Source organism: Stomoxys calcitrans, chromosome 1, assembly GCF_963082655.1.
Source record: "Stomoxys calcitrans chromosome 1, idStoCalc2.1, whole genome shotgun sequence".
Classification (NCBI taxonomy): Eukaryota; Metazoa; Arthropoda; class Insecta; order Diptera; family Muscidae; genus Stomoxys; species Stomoxys calcitrans.
Genome location: NC_081552.1, coordinates 1,319,541 through 1,335,063, shown reverse-complemented (window position 1 = coordinate 1,335,063; position 15,523 = coordinate 1,319,541). Strand labels below are relative to the sequence as shown.

At 43.9% G+C, this 15,523-nt stretch overlaps 2 protein-coding genes across 7 annotated transcripts in view; one reads left to right on the top strand and one right to left on the bottom strand.

The window, feature by feature from the left end:
• Positions 1 to 9,151, top strand: part of LOC106096184 (endocuticle structural glycoprotein SgAbd-9) — a 54,517-nt gene extending 45,366 nt beyond the window's left edge. Inside the window, exons 2-3 of the mRNA XM_059362784.1 lie at positions 8,550 to 8,599; positions 8,663 to 9,151. Of these exons, the coding sequence (XP_059218767.1) occupies positions 8,591 to 8,599; positions 8,663 to 9,136 (483 nt within the window). The 5' untranslated portion in view covers positions 8,550 to 8,590 and the 3' untranslated portion in view covers positions 9,137 to 9,151. The remainder of the gene's footprint in view (positions 1 to 8,549; positions 8,600 to 8,662) is intronic.
• Positions 9,152 to 9,238: 87 nt separating this feature from the next.
• The window catches only part of LOC106096183 (ankyrin repeat and BTB/POZ domain-containing protein 2), a 66,777-nt gene continuing 60,492 nt past the window's right edge, over positions 9,239 to 15,523 (bottom strand). For all 6 annotated transcript variants that reach the window (XM_013263793.2, XM_013263794.2, XM_013263792.2 and 3 more), the window contains 4 exons: positions 10,658 to 13,671; positions 10,233 to 10,596; positions 9,834 to 10,158; positions 9,239 to 9,760 (listed from right to left, as the gene is read on the bottom strand). In XM_013263793.2, coding sequence (XP_013119247.2) covers positions 9,482 to 9,760; positions 9,834 to 10,158; positions 10,233 to 10,596; positions 10,658 to 13,671 — 3,982 coding nt within the window. In that variant the 3' untranslated portion in view covers positions 9,239 to 9,481. The remainder of the gene's footprint in view (positions 9,761 to 9,833; positions 10,159 to 10,232; positions 10,597 to 10,657; positions 13,672 to 15,523) is intronic.

Genomic DNA, 15,523 nt, shown 5'->3' with positions numbered 1-15,523 from the left:
TGTGGATTTGGACTTTTTTTTTATCGCCATATCGACATAGTTTTAAAACGACGTCATGCCTAATTTAAATGGTGCAGAAGAAACCCCCATTCGGTGATTAATGCGAAATTAAATACGACAATGAGGGAATCAACATAATGTATTGAACCTTTATTGAAAGATGTAATGGAAGCTCTAAAGACCTAACGACAGCTGTGATGGTTTATCAGGAGGGTATCATCTCTTTAGAGCGGTCATGTGATAAACTTGAACAAGAAATGTTAAACACCGGTGAGGATGCTGATTGTCAAGCCGAAAACTCCAATGAAGAAATTCCTATGCCGCAAATTAAGAAAGAAAAAGGAAGGGTTCCCGAACAACAATTTGTCATGATGATAGAGAAAAATCACCTGAATTTAACTCCACTCCGAAAAAACGACACTGAATGTGCTACAGATATTCTACAACCTTGCCTATGTACTCTAATGATAAACCAAAACTTTTACAAGAGCTAGAGTTTCCTTTTGAACCTCCAACATACTGGCACGGTCTCAAACTTTGAAAGTGGGGTATCTTCCTTATAAAGAAGCTTCAAACACATATAAGCCTCAAAAACTGAGTGTTTTGTACGACGCTGATGCCAAGGTTCCAGGTTTTATTGATTAAAGTGCTTATATCCGAAAAAATTTGGGAACTCACTTAAGTAAATTTGAATATGACTCTTTAGATGAAAATGTATTAAAAGGTGTTAGAGTTCCAGCCAAATGGAAACTTTGGAATATTATGATGACTTCTTTTGATCCCCTTGTCCTGATTGCTGATTTTTATCGCATTTTTCACCCCAAATATTGGTGAATCAGATTGATGCGCCCTTTACATCGCGCTTTTTGCAAACATTTTAATATAACATTTGCATTTTTTCAATACAATTTTTAATTGACCCAATTAAAAAATTAATACAATCACCTTTTTCAAAAACTGTATTTGATTTTCGTGGTTGAAGCCGTTTCAATTAAAACATTAATTGGATTAATTAATTACGTGATTAAAACCATTAGTTTTTCTTACGAGAGAGCATATCAGATGACAGAATGTAGGAACTATATCTAATCTGACCCGATTTTGATGAAAATTTTCACAAGTATTGAGATAGAACATCTCATGTTAAATTTTGTAAAGAAATAGCGTCTCTAAACCGTAAAAATTCATTGAAATCTGGACCGATTTCAATGAATTTTTGCAACCGTGTTGGTGCGTCAAATAAAACACAGAAATAACACACAGACTGAAATTGTGGCTAATGCACAGTAAAAATATTGACCTAATTTTGGCCAACTTAGTATGGTATTGATTTATACGGAGTAGCTGCATATTTTTAACAAAGCCATTAATTGCTTTGATAATTGTTGACATTGAAATTGCTATTGAATCATGACATGTGATTGGTAAAAAGACTTGTGTTCCGTAGTAAAGGCTTGGTTATGCTCTCGTAAATGTAGAACAATGTATCGTAAATGCAAAGAGGCATTAAAGCTTATTACAAAACGTAGCATTTGACATTTCAACCAAAAACATTTTTTTAATAAAAGGTGAAGGTGAGAGAGGGTCTGACGTCGAAGAACTTCAGGCATAAGTCAAGGGCTGGTCGGAGAAGACTGACCTCGACGCAGTGATGTGGGAAGTTGAGACGTGTCTCCATCTGAAGAAGATGGCAGCTTTCTCGAATATTGAGAGGGCATTTAAAAAAAAGGTGATGGGTCGTCAGTCACCGCCCTGAGCCGCACGGGGAAACGGCGAAGTTTCCCCTTCTGGACACAATGGATGCGGTGGACGGACTGAGGGGGGTTTCAGGAGACAGGGACTGGATTGGGGCTATACTACAACACAAGGGAGAGCTATATGCCATAACGATAGATGCAAAAGAAATTCTGGGAAGGGATTTACACTTTTCGAAATCAGTTGTTGTTGCTGATGTTGTAACCACATTTGTATGTGGAGATAGCGATTCTCGCCAAGCCTGTTCCGGTCCATAGCACCGATCGCCGCGGGAACGTTATGGCCATTGGTTATTAAAAGGCGCCAATAGCTCGCCTTGTCACATCGAGTATCTCAGGCGATCAGCATTGAAGCAAGAGCCGTTCGCGTCCGGTCTCTCACTGAGAATCTCCCTTCGATACCGCTGATTTACCTACAATTGCAGCTATGTACTTTGTATATCAAGCATTCCACTAACCGCAATGAGCTTCTTGTAATGACGATGAACACCGAACAAATTGGAGCTCAGAGTTTCAACTGATGTGGTGCTCTTAATCATTTCGTGCCTGGTCGAAACCAGTATGTGTATATGGCGGCCCTCAAGGCCGTGAGTTCTAGTACAGTGAGGTCAAAGTGCGTGGCAGAGTGTGTGGAACCCCTGAATAGAGCACAGTTTCATGCCATACTGCTTACATGGATTAGCGGATACGACAGCGCCATATTGGCGCTTGCCTCCTACTCAATTCTTGTAATTTCTTGTTATCACATGTCTCACTTTTTCATTTACATTTCACAACTCAATTATTAACAACTCAAGTATTCAACTTTAATTATTAACAATAAATTCAACAGAGAAATCGCAGATAGATAATAGAAGAATGACCTTTTCTAAACATACATTTTTGGTTTTGAAATTTCTGCAAACTTCAAATCTTATCAGCTAACACGAAAACGGAACGAAATTTTTTTTTTACTGAATTCTACTTGGATGACTTGGCGCCACGGATGGCATTTGTAACTTCGTCCACGGTAAATTGTGACGGCTGCTCGGCGGCTTGGAGACCACGGATATGACGAATGGCTCTCCTACTAGCCCTGTCATTCTCGGCATGCACAATAAATTGACGGTTGAACAATCTGGCGCATCTCTTCGAATCAGTCACGGATACGTCGCCAAAAGTGACTGAGGTCCTGTCGTCCCATCTACCGAGTTTCGAGAGTGACTTCACAGTAGTCCACAACTTGCCTAAACCGGTACCTAAGTTACATTCTTCCATATTCAGTTCACTGATTCTGGGGTTAAGGGGGTCCATGCAACGAATCCCACTGCTCTTGGGGTATTCGACCGGCTGGTATAAAGCGAGCGGCTGCTGCGTTAATGATTTCTCGGAATATCCTCTCAGCAACTATCACATTAGATGGGGTGTCAGTTCACTGAAGCGGGATTGGTGTACTCTCTGAAGCCAGCCCAATCGGCCTTCTTTTGATTGATAAACGTTTGGCGCTCAGTGGTTATGAAGTCGAGAAGTCGGTCGATGGTGAGAATTATGGGGAGATGGTCGGATCCCAAATAAATGACAGCTTGCCAGGTTACGTCACTCAGGAGATCAGGGGATGCAATTGCGGTCGACAGACGTTCGGTAATCGTTTGCATGTGTTTTCATAAAGCAAACCAAAACAGCTGACAAGTTTTCCTACATTTACGGTATGTTTACGAGAGCATAACCAGCATTTAACTCTAGCTAATTTCCATTCGTCATTAGGATAGTATTGAAAAAATTCAGTATATGCTGCTGAATATAAGGCAAGATTATCTTAATAAATCGAATAGGTATACCATCGGTTCGCAAAGCATTCGAATTAATTCTAAATATTGCACATTGTAATTCATCAGGATATATACTCCTAAAGTTAAGGATGTTGTTACGGCTATCGGAGTAAGTACTATTTATTTGGCAAAAATGAGGTACGTAGTGAGAAGTAGAAGAAGTAAAATAATTATTGAACAAACTAGGATCTATATGACAGTTGCTATCACATATAACCGAATCAAGACTGTCGGTAGAGCGTATTTTAGACCACAATTCTCTCGAGAAGAGCGCCATATGAGCGTTTAACCCTTCTCAAAGTACTACGAGCCAAAGCCTTGTATCTTTTATACCGCAAATCATTACTGGCAGAGGGTTCTTCAATAGAAGCGCAAAATGCCAAATCTCTGTTAAGGATAGCTAGCCGCACATCATTATTATTGTACCATTCTGGCTTGCCATATTTAATTACTTTCATTGTTTCATTGGAACATGATTGTTTAACCAAAGATAGAGTAGGCTGTAGGCCGATAGCTGTAGGTTAGGTAAGGTTGAAAAGAGGGTGCAGATATTAATCCGCTCCATGCCGCCACTATCGACATATGTACACCTAAGCCAGTAATCGGCTGGTTGTGCGCTCTAAAAACTATAAAGTAACCTCTAAAAAGAAAATTTTAAGTTAGGAATTCCGTGCTACTTACAAAATCATTAATTGTTTTCAATACCACTCCCCTAAGTTGGTTCATGTTTGGTATTGTGCATCCACCTAAGTGCCGGTATCTGTTAGACGCGAATGCCGGCCAATGACAAAGCAAATGCTCCAACGTCTTATCTACTTCTCCGCATGCCCTACTCATCCTATCACTTGCTGCACCGATTTTACATAAGTGAGCTCGTAGTCTTATGTGTCCCGTTATGATACCAATAGCTATACTGACCTCCTACTTGCTTCCTTTCAGTAATAGCCGCGTCTTCTCACGATCTGGATCCCCACATAGGATTTTCGCCGTCCTACCGACCATTTCGCTATTCCACAATGTTGCATGCACATTCGTCGCTCACTCCCTTAAGTCGGATTGCGTCGACCCGAAAAGCTTCGGTTTAACCAAGTTTATTGACGGCAGTCCTCTGGCCTTCACCGCCAAATCGTCTACCCTTTCTTTCCCCTTTACTCTGTTATGGCCCGGAACCCAAACGATGCGGATTTTGCCATCCTCAGAGAAGGCGTTAATCTCCTTCTTACACTGCAAGACTATTTGTGACCATACCGTCCTGGTTGTTATTGCTCTTATGGCAATTTTACTGTCGATAAAGATGTTCATAATCGACGTTCTCGAGTTAGCGCCACACCACTTCACGCATTCCGTGACCGTCCGGATATCCGCCTGCAGAACCGTATTATGGTCAGGCAGTCTAAAACAGATCTCAGTCCCTGGGTTCTTAATGTAGACCCCCATGCCCACTCTGTCCTCTAGGTTTGATCCATTCGTGTAACATGATCTTCCAGATGGCAATACTAGGGTTCCGTCAATCCAAGACTGTGCCGCTGGCAGCAGTGCCTCGCACTCGACCTCAAGGTGCATCTCAGGTACTCGATCGGAAACCTCTTCCCTTCCTTCCCGGTTTCCTATCGTCGCCTCGATTATACCGCGATGGTATGAGCTGCTACCATCCTCAATCCATTCTCCTATCGCGTTAAGTCTCATAACCGCAGTGGCTGCCTCTCACTTAATCTGTATGTCAATGGGTTGGATGTCTAGAATAGTCTTCAGTGACCTAGTGCCAAGACAACATGTTCTCTGAGCCTGTTGTATGGTCCTTAGGCTGCACTTTTTATCCATAGCAGTCCACCAAACTACTGAGGTACGTAAGTAAATATTGGTCTAATCACGCTCCTGTAGAGCCAGTGAACTATTCTCGGATTCAGGCCCAATTCCGAGCCTACATACAGCCGTCTACATAGCGCCCAAAATCTGAGAGCCTTCTCAGCACGCTCCTGTATGTGACACTTCAATTCAGTTTTCTGTCCAAGGTCACACCTAAGTATTTGACCTTGTCTGATATCGAAATTGTCTTTTTGAGGAAACGTGGTGCCTTAAATTGGTCCAACTTCGTCTTCCTCGTGAACAGGTATATTTCAGTCTTCTCTGGATTACAATTGAGACCTCTGCAAGACCCTTTCGGCCCTTTTGAATAGCTGGTTCGAATCCTTACTCCTTTGAAGTATTATAACATCGTCTGTTTAGAAGACGGGTTCAAATCCCTCCTCAATCAGCATCCGGAATAGGTCATTTATGCTGGTCACCCATAGGAGTGGCGATTAAATGCCCCCCTGTGGCTTGCCTTGTGCCACTTATATTTATGCAACCTGTTCCTTAGCAAATGGTTTATCCAGTCTCTAAGGACCGGGTCCAAGGATTGAATCAGTGTGTCGGTCCGCACATTGTTAAAAGCCCCCTCGATGTCAATGCATACCGCCAGTGTGTACGTTTTGGCTTCGAAGGATTCTTCTATTTTATGCACAACCTCGTTCAGGGCAGTCTTCACCGATCTTGCCTTGACATAGGCATGCTGTTTGTATTTGAGTAGTTCGCTCGTGTCGCATAACTTGCCTTGCCTGGCTCGGGTATAAATGCCACCCTTGCCTCCTGCCAATAAATGTATTTAGTTTTTATACCCACCACCATGGAGGGTATACTAATTTCGTGCGTTAAGGCTTCCGTCATCACACCTGAATATGGTCCAGATCGGACTATATTTAGATATAGCTGCCATATAGACCCATCTGAGGATTGAGGGTCTTAAGCCCATAAAAGCTGCATTTATTACCTGATTTCGCCGGAATTTGACATAGTGACTTTTATTAAGCCTCCCGTCATCCGACCAGGTCAAGATCAGACTTTAGTGAGATTAGCTTCCTATATGGAAGCCGACCTTCCAAGTTAGGATCTTAATCCCATAAAAAGCGGATTTGTTGCCCGATTGCGCTTGATCTGTGTCTTGTCTACGAGTTATCGGGACCTGCATCGAATATGAACCAGACCAGCCCCCATTTGCATATTACTATGGATATAGTAGTGGAGTTTTTATAAAAGAGGATAGTTAATTTATCCATGGTGGTGGGTATCCATAGCTTGGCATGGCCAAAAATAACACGTTTTTATTTGTTTCTATTAATTCAAGTACATTTTTAGTTTATAACACCTCCTGATTTTTTTAGCTATCATTTTTTGGTTTCAACACTGGTTTCAACAGCTCACGTTTCGTGTCTTGTTTTACAGTCAAACATCTTCAGTTTGGTCTATAATTTAATCATGAATCGTCTTACAAACGAACAACGCTTGCAAATTATTGAATTTTATTATCAAAATGCACGCTCTGTTAAGAAAGTTCATCGCGCGTTCATCGTGTTTAGCGATGAAGCTTACTTTTGGCTCAGTGGGTACGTAAATAATCAGAATTGACGATTTTGGAGCAAGAGCAATGCTTCTGGCTGAAGTCACAATTTGGTGAGGTTTATGGGCTGGTGGCACCATTGGACCGTACTTCTTCAAAGATGGTGCGAATCGTAAAGTAACTGTGAGTGGTGAGCGCTACCGTGTGATGTTGTCCAACTTGTTTGGCCAAAATGCAAAAGCGTGACTTGCATGACATATGGTTTCAACAAGACGGTGCCATAGCACGCGTCATAATGGACTTGTGGGAGGCGAGTTCGGTGAAGATTTTATTTCACATTCAGGACCGGTCAATTGGACGCCTAGATCGTGCGTTTAAATGCCTTTAGACTATTTTTTGTGGGGCTATGTTAAAGCTCATGTCCATGCAGACAATTCACGCATTCAAGCATTTATTCGTGAGATACTCGCCGAAATGTTGGCAAGAGTATGCGGAAAATGGACTAGCGGATGAACCATTTGTGGCGCAGTCACCGTCAACATTTGCATAAAATAATCTTCAAACATTAGATTATATGGACCGTACTATCGATTCAAATCAAGATTTCATGAATTTTTCTGAATTTTATGTGTGTTTTTTTTTCTGGTGAAAACTTTCATAAAGCTCTTAAAAAATCACCCTTTAGATCAACAGCAAACATGCCGTGTGCGTTGATACATTTACACTCAAAAAAGTTTGGGAATTGAACAGTGAGTGTAAGCAGTGTGAGTTCAACAAGCATTCCCTTTTTATTCGTACACAGTGAAAAGAAGTGAAAATTAACAAATAATTTATGCACGTACACACACACACATACACATTTATCGTTTATTTTATTCGATTTTGTTTTTTCGTTCTGCTTATTGAATGAAACAATAGTCCAAAAATAAAAATTTCTAAACAATATTGAGAACAACTACCAAGAATTGGAACGGGAATTGTGTGGAAGTGTTTCTTTGCGAGAAACGTTCAGCATGGAACACATTGTACGCTGGCTGCTGCTGCAATTGAATCTGCTCCAAAATTAAACCAAAATTCCAAAAAATTAAAACAATTTGTAAACCACCCTCGCTACGTGTGGGAATCTGCAGATTCATCGAATGCAAATGAGAATCCAAACTGGATTTGTTATTTACACTTAAATCGGTCACCATGAGGAGGACACAAAGGTAACAACTGCGCGACTTCCATTTCTCATTAAACAATAACGCCGTAAGTGCCTGTCTAATGTGCCGCGGGGGCAATTTGCTGAGGCAGGCCAGAACACATCGGACGACTTTATCAGATTTGGGGGGATTGACATCCGTCCGCAGAATCGATTGAAATCAGCGCGGGCGATGACTAAGTTGTTGTTGAAATTCCCCATATCATTTAAACTGGGACACAGCCGTATTTACGCTTTACTAGCACATGGAGCAATGGGAGCCGCAAACCAGAATGGCATCTTTTAGGTGATTTTATAGCTGTAAGAATAACAATTAGCACAATCTTTGTTTTGCGCCAATAAAGGTTTGTAGTATAAAATTGGGAACATTTTACCTGCAAGGCGTCAATTGTATATAGAGATTTACTGAGATCGGTTGGTTGTACAAGGACTCGCAAAGTTGTTCAATATGAAATACGTAAGTACTTGCCATGGATAGTAGGTTGTGCATTTTTTTTGAAATACCGTTTCTTCGCGGCAGCTGTGTCTGACTCTGATAGTAGGCGTAGCCTTTTCGGCTCCTGTGGATGAGAGGGAAATGACGCCTGCTGTTGTTGGCAAGAAGTTGGTGACGACCACTACAACAGAAATGCCCCAAATGGTGGACATCGTCGAATCCGGATCCGAACACAATATGGATGGTTCGTACAGTTTCCATTTCCGTGGTGCTGATGGTTCTTTCCGCGAAGAAACTGCGGTGGTGAAGAACGCTGGCACTGACGACCAATATCTGGAGGTAACCGGGGCGTACTCCTTCTTCGACAGCGAAGGCCAAGAAGTTGTTGTGCACTACAAAGCTGACAATCATGGTTTTGTGCCGGTGGGCAATAACATTCCGGATGAAATTTCCAAGTCGGCAAAGGCGAATAGTGAACTTCCGGCCATGGAGGATTCCGATGAAGAGCGCAAAGTTGTCGTCAAAACTACCGAGACCAAGGACAAAAAGACTACATGAAAAATCCCCCCCCCCCCCTCCCAAAAAAAAAAAAAAAAAATCTGGAATCCAATACTCTCCTACCATTCCACTCCACACACTCTCCAGAGTTATAATCCAATGTTTTAATTTAAATAAATAAAGGAATGATTCTATTATTGGAAGAACATAGAGACATAATACAAAGTTTCTTTACATTAGAGCGTTAGCGCGATACAGGCTGCATAGATACATTTAAACATAGAGATTTACAAGATACAGATACATGCTACATACAAACATACATAGCTCAAGATGTCTAAAACTAAATAACTAAAATTGTTCAACAGAGTCTTGTAGGAAGTGCAACGGGTTTCGATGACGATTTCACTTAGAACTGTTTGCGGCCGCTGATGCTGCTGTTGCTGATGCCGATGCAGCGACGGTGGGGGAACTCAATTGGTGGCGGAAATTGCAAGGGCCCATTGATTTGCGTTCCTTGATACGTTGTTGCAGAGCCTGCAGCAGGCCTGTGAGAACGTCATGGTTGGGAATCTTCTTTGCAAACAGCAATCGCTTCACAGAGTCATCGTATGTTAGTAGGGCCACCATGTTCTGCAACAGAAATCCTTGACAGAATTCCAAAAGTTTGATGGCATTGTAGACCTTTGGGGGGGAGGGGGGAATTTCGAAGCATGAAGTCAATGTGAGAGGCATATCTACATATAGGGGAAATTACCTTGGCATGAATGTACATGGCCACCACATTGTCTATGTCGATCATATCAGAGCACCGAGATTCGGTGTAGCGCAATAGACCCTCCAGCTGAAAGAAACTTGCGGCGGCCATTAACTCAAGCACATCCGTCTTGGAGACATCGAGGTTCGTGCACCCCCCGCTGTACAAATACTGCATTACCAGCTGAAATATGTGGTAGCGGATGTCGTTAATTTGAACAGTGGGGGTGGTGTTATCGCTCAGCTTTGAGCTCAGCATGCTCTGGAATCGCGGTGATGCTGTTACCAGGACGATTTTATGGCCATAGAAAACCTTTCCCTCCACTCTGTTAAAAATCAAATTCAATGATGACGTCATCAAGTGGCAATTAAGACCCATATCCTGCATTCCAAGGCTTACCTGAATATGACATCGCTCAATTCGGGATTGTTTACGAATTTCGGATCGATTCGCGAACTGTTGATGGGTTGAGAGGCAGGCTCTTTGATAGGCTTAATCTGCTGCCAGCCAAAGCAAGTGGCAAATATATCGGCCAGGAGAAGCGTGGTGCCCTCGTTTTTGCTGTAACGGAATATATTGAAGAGCAGTGGCAGACACTCGCCGACAAATTGCACACTGTAGTCATCGGGACACACTTGGAGAAAGTCCTGCAGCAGTTGATCAATGACACCTTCCAGGCGCAGCTCATGAGCCGCTGCCAACGCATGCATCCAACAGTGAAGTGTCCAAGGGACCCCCAAAGTCCTCAGTTCAATGGTGATATCTAAATTAAAAAGGCATGAAATGCTACTTCATTTGGAATGCTTAAATTCAAACATAACTACCCAAGTGATTGTTTTCGGCACTGTGGTACATGGCCTCCTGGAGGCTTTTTATCTGGGTTTTACTCAGAGTGGTGGCTATTTCGCTGCTGGTCAAACGATCGGCCACGGTGCCCGAACGAGCATTGGTGCAATCACCCTCGGCCAACATTTCTTCCAAGGAGAGGACGTCCTTGGATCCCTGCGAAATAGGTGTGGAAAGAAGTTTCCTCAATACTGACCGTTGTCCGTGGGCCGCTGCCACAGATATTGCACAATAACAACCCCGTTGAGCTGATCCTGCGAAGCTCATCGAGTCCTTCTGCTGTGTCGAGAGGAAAGCATTGGCTCCGTGCAGCAACAGCAGAGATACCACCTCGACATTGCCAGATCCACAAGCGACCTGCAGCGGAGTAAGGGTGTGCTTATCTTCACTTTGTCTTGCTCCGCCTTCCACCTTGCCGCCACGTTCCAACAGGAGTCGAAGAGCTGCGTAATTGCCTCTACTGGCAGCGAATGTCACAGCTGTCCAATGTTGAGTATCAGGATGTATGGCCGGAAAGTTGGCATTTCCGGTCGCTGGAACCTCGATATTTGGCTCGCAGCCCGCGTCTAAAAGGGCCTGTATGACAACGTCTTCGTTTCGTATGCTCGCAATCATCAACGCCGTCATTCCGGCATGGTTGAGGGTATCATAGCGAGTCGTAGGTGGCAATAAATTCGAAGCCTGCGCCAGGAGTTCCGCTCGCCCCGTCAACATGAGCTTAAAGGCCAATGTGGTGGTGGCCCGTTTTCCCAACTCCGTTGTGTCTTCGCTTATACTGGATGGTATGGCAGTCGTGCTGGACAAATGGGGGAAGTGCGACTTCTTGGTGGGAAGCTCTTCGTCGCTGCACACAGGCCGCATGGGGCAGTCCACTCCAGGCAGAAGCAGCCTAGCCGCCTGCATTATGTCGTCTTTGTCGATCATGACAGCATTGCGATATTCCGCGTGAGCCGAGGCAACTCGCAACCATTCCACCAGGGGTGGCAACACCACATAAGCCCTTTCATAGCACAATTCTTGTATGTTCTGAGTGCTGTTGGCATTGCTGTTGTTATTGCCCACGCCTGTCACCTGCTGCTGCCCACTAAACTCACTGTGCTCAAGTTGAGAGCAGCGCATGAAATAGAAAAGAGCCGAGAGAGCAGGACTTGAAATCGCACAATGCTGGAACTTTTGTTGGGCTCTGAGCGCCAACTCCTTTAGCTCTGTGACGCTTCCCACACATGTGGTTAGTAGACAAGGTTCCAGCGATATGTTGGTGCTTCCCGCAGAGGAACCGCTTTTGTGAGTGCCCGACCCTAGCGATGATTGGCTTGCCCAGCGCGGCATTGTTAGTGCTCCCGAAGCTATGCGTCCAGCATTCAGATGAGCAAATGGTTGCAGCAAGCCCCACATATCGCCCGATAGCGATATGGTGTGCTCTAAGGCTGCAGCTGTAAGCTGTTGACTGGAATCGGCAGGGAAGCACTGAAGCAGAATCTCCTCCAGAAGATTCTCTATGCCTGCACACAGATAAACGGCAGCATATTCATGAATAAATTTCCCCAGTCTGGAGTCCGTCATCCAGCGATGAAATCTTCCCACCGACAATTGGATACCAGCTCTTGAAGATTTACTTTGTTTGAGGGCACTGTCACCGGGAACGGCAAACATAGCTGCGGCGCGAAGGCAAGCCTTTATACAGGAATCAGCCAAAATCGGGCAAAGTACTATTTTAAAGGCTCCGGCCACCTCCTGCTTGGAGCACATGCCCAGATTTGAGGAGAGCCTCTGTATTTCCCGGGCGATGCGTACCAGGGCTCTCTGCAGCAGATACCCTAGACGAGACAAAGCATCTGGGGATACTCGCTCCGCATACTCTTTGCATCGGCCGTCGCGCAGCACCCTAACAATGCAGTGCTGACTCCAGGGAGGGTGCTGCAATTCCACTAAACGATTGTGGGAATCCACCCAAACAAACTCATCGGCATTGGTGACATTCGTGTTCACGGTCTCCACCGAGGCATAACGTCCTAAGCGTCTTGCTGGTTCAGAGCTCTCTGAGCCGGCGCTTATGCTGCTGTAGGTACTGGTGCTGGTTTGAGATCTCATGGTCAGTTGTTGTATTGCAATCTTGATATCCTCCAGACCATTTCCACTCCAGGGGGCCTTTGCGGGGGTGGCACGATGTCTTGCACGGGAGTGATTGGTTGTTGTTCGGGAGCGTGTACTTCGATTTGTGACTCCCGAAGCCAGCCGATCCTCAGGCAAAGGGCCCAAGGCTACGCCACCAGGAGAAGAACTGCCATGGCCGCCCGTATCCGACATGCTTGCATGACCAGAAGACCTATTCTCATCCGATGAACTGTGGCACTCTTTGACACGTTCCAAAGCCCTAAACTCATGGTGATGGGTGCGCGTCGAATGATTTGCTTTCGATGAATTATTCGGGCTCTGTTGAAAACCTCCCTCAATGGGTATTCCAATACCGGCCGCACTGAAATCAAGGCCATTCCTGTCGGCACACCTTGTGGTAGAACTTGCGTTCGGCTGCTGGCAAAGGCTGCCACTTAGCATGGGTGGCTGTGATCTCACGGGAGTGCTTTGCACTGTGAGTCGAGCTGGACCAGCGACAGCTCGTTGGGGACCCGCTTTGCAAGCTCCAATACCATTTTGTGCCCCACTCGAAGTATTCGTCTTTGTTGCTCCTCCTGATTCCAGAAAAGACGAATTGTGCGTTGATACATTCAAAGGCGTGGGTGTGGTCACGCTATGGCCTCCTAGGTGGTTTGTTGTCGCTGGTCGCTGGGCAACTTCCTTGGAAATTCTAGGCGCCGGCGTTGCCACTGCCGGGCTATGTATACGGCCAGAGTTCGAGGAACCGCTTTGCAAACCACTGGCCATTTGACCAACATTGGCACTTGGTGTTGTCGTCGCCGGCAACCCTGATGTGTAAGAAAAAGGAGCACTGGCTCGTTGGCTGCAGATATCTGGGCGCATGTTTCCAACGGGTCTGTAAATATCATATGCATGGGTAAAGATTTGAGTATATGGATTGCAAATGCTTAAATACCGTCACCACTTAATTGATATATATTCCCAGTCCCTTACTAGATTCCTGTCATCATAGCTTCTTTTAAATAATTGATGGGTCAGCACACAAAAACGATCACTGGCTAACGGAACATTCTCCCCTCCCCCCACAACTGTGCAAGCAAATTAATGATCATCAAAAATAAATTATGTCACTGCCGCTTTGAGCAGAATATGCGAGCAGAGACACATATCTGCCATCTGGAAACAACAGCAGAATCCTATCCGACCGACTCTAGAGCCGGCAAACAAAAGCCACTGTGCCACCGCTGTTCGTTTGAATTAGCATTTGAATCAAAAGCTGTTAAATTCATTTACCGTTCCGTCTTTTTGAATAAAAATGAAAAGAACAGAAGAAGAAGAAGAAGGAGAACATGCCCATTCAACGGGCGACATGATTAAAGAGCTGCTGAGCAGTTTGTATGAAGGCACATGTGATTGTGCGTGGCCATACCTCCATATACTGTGACTTGTTAGCGTTACTCGGCCCCCAAGAGAAATGCGTCGTGATGAATGCGAGACAGAGCTGATTTTTGGGATTATGGTGCAGTTAACCTTTGAGAATTATCTGTGAAAAGGCATGGAAGATCTACGAGTGTGTGAATAAAAGTCGACAATAACTTAGTTTTGCTCTTTGGGAACTTATTTCAAGTTGACTTCAAAAAAAAAAAAAAAAAAAGAGGACCCATGTCGGTGTTGGCGGAAAGATTGAAACATTTTGTTCAAAATTATACACTGAAAGAAGTACTCACTTCAATGTGTTTCAATTCTGTGTGGTTCAAGGTCAGTTCAACCATTTTGTTTTTCGTCATATCTCCTCCACTCTATGGGTTCTAAAAATGCCCCTCAAAACTTTACATGCAAAATGGAGATAGTGAAATTTCCATAAGCACAAGTTTTAGCCAAATGTTTTTTTTGTTGTTGTGTGGTTCTAAAAAACCTTTCCTCCAACTCAACATTCCGTCTTAATTGCCTTCTATTTTGTATTGATCTTAGACTTAAATATACGCTATCGTCCGAACGAACGAACGTTTCCGCTCCAATTGTTACCTCGACTAGTTCGGCCTATATTTAGATAATACCCCCCGCCATATGTGGTGTTCTGTCAGGTCTTTCAACATCCATGCCAAGTATGGTTCGAATCAGTCTATTAATTATTTATTATACCCTACACCACCACTGTGGTACAGGGTATTATAGATTTGTGCATTTGTTTGCAACGCTAAGAAAAAGACGAGAGAGAGAGTGGGTCAATGGGGATTGTAAATGGGTCATATCGCTTCTGATCTGGATATAGCTCCCATATAAACCGATCTCACTGACATTTTGCACGTAATGTTCTGTGACGACTTCCAATAACCGCGCCAACTACGATCCAAGTCGGTCTTTAAACTGATACAACTGCTATTTAAACGGATCTCTTGATTCTAAAGCTTGGGAGCCTGGATATCGTTTTTCGTCCGTAATTGTTATGACCCCCAATATCCGTGGTAAGTATGGTCCAAATCGGTCTTTAACCTGATAAAGCTCTTATACACAGCAAATAATATCACGAATTTTTTTTCAATTAAATTCTAATTGTTATTGAAAATAAAATTAAAAAATTAATTGATTCTGAACTTTTTACACCCACCACCGAAGGATGGGGGTATATTCATTTTGTCATTCCGTTTGCAACACAACGAAATATCCATTTCCGGCCCTATAAAGTATATAAAGTATTCTTGATCAGCGTAAAAATCTAAGACGATCTAGACATGTCCGTCCGTCTG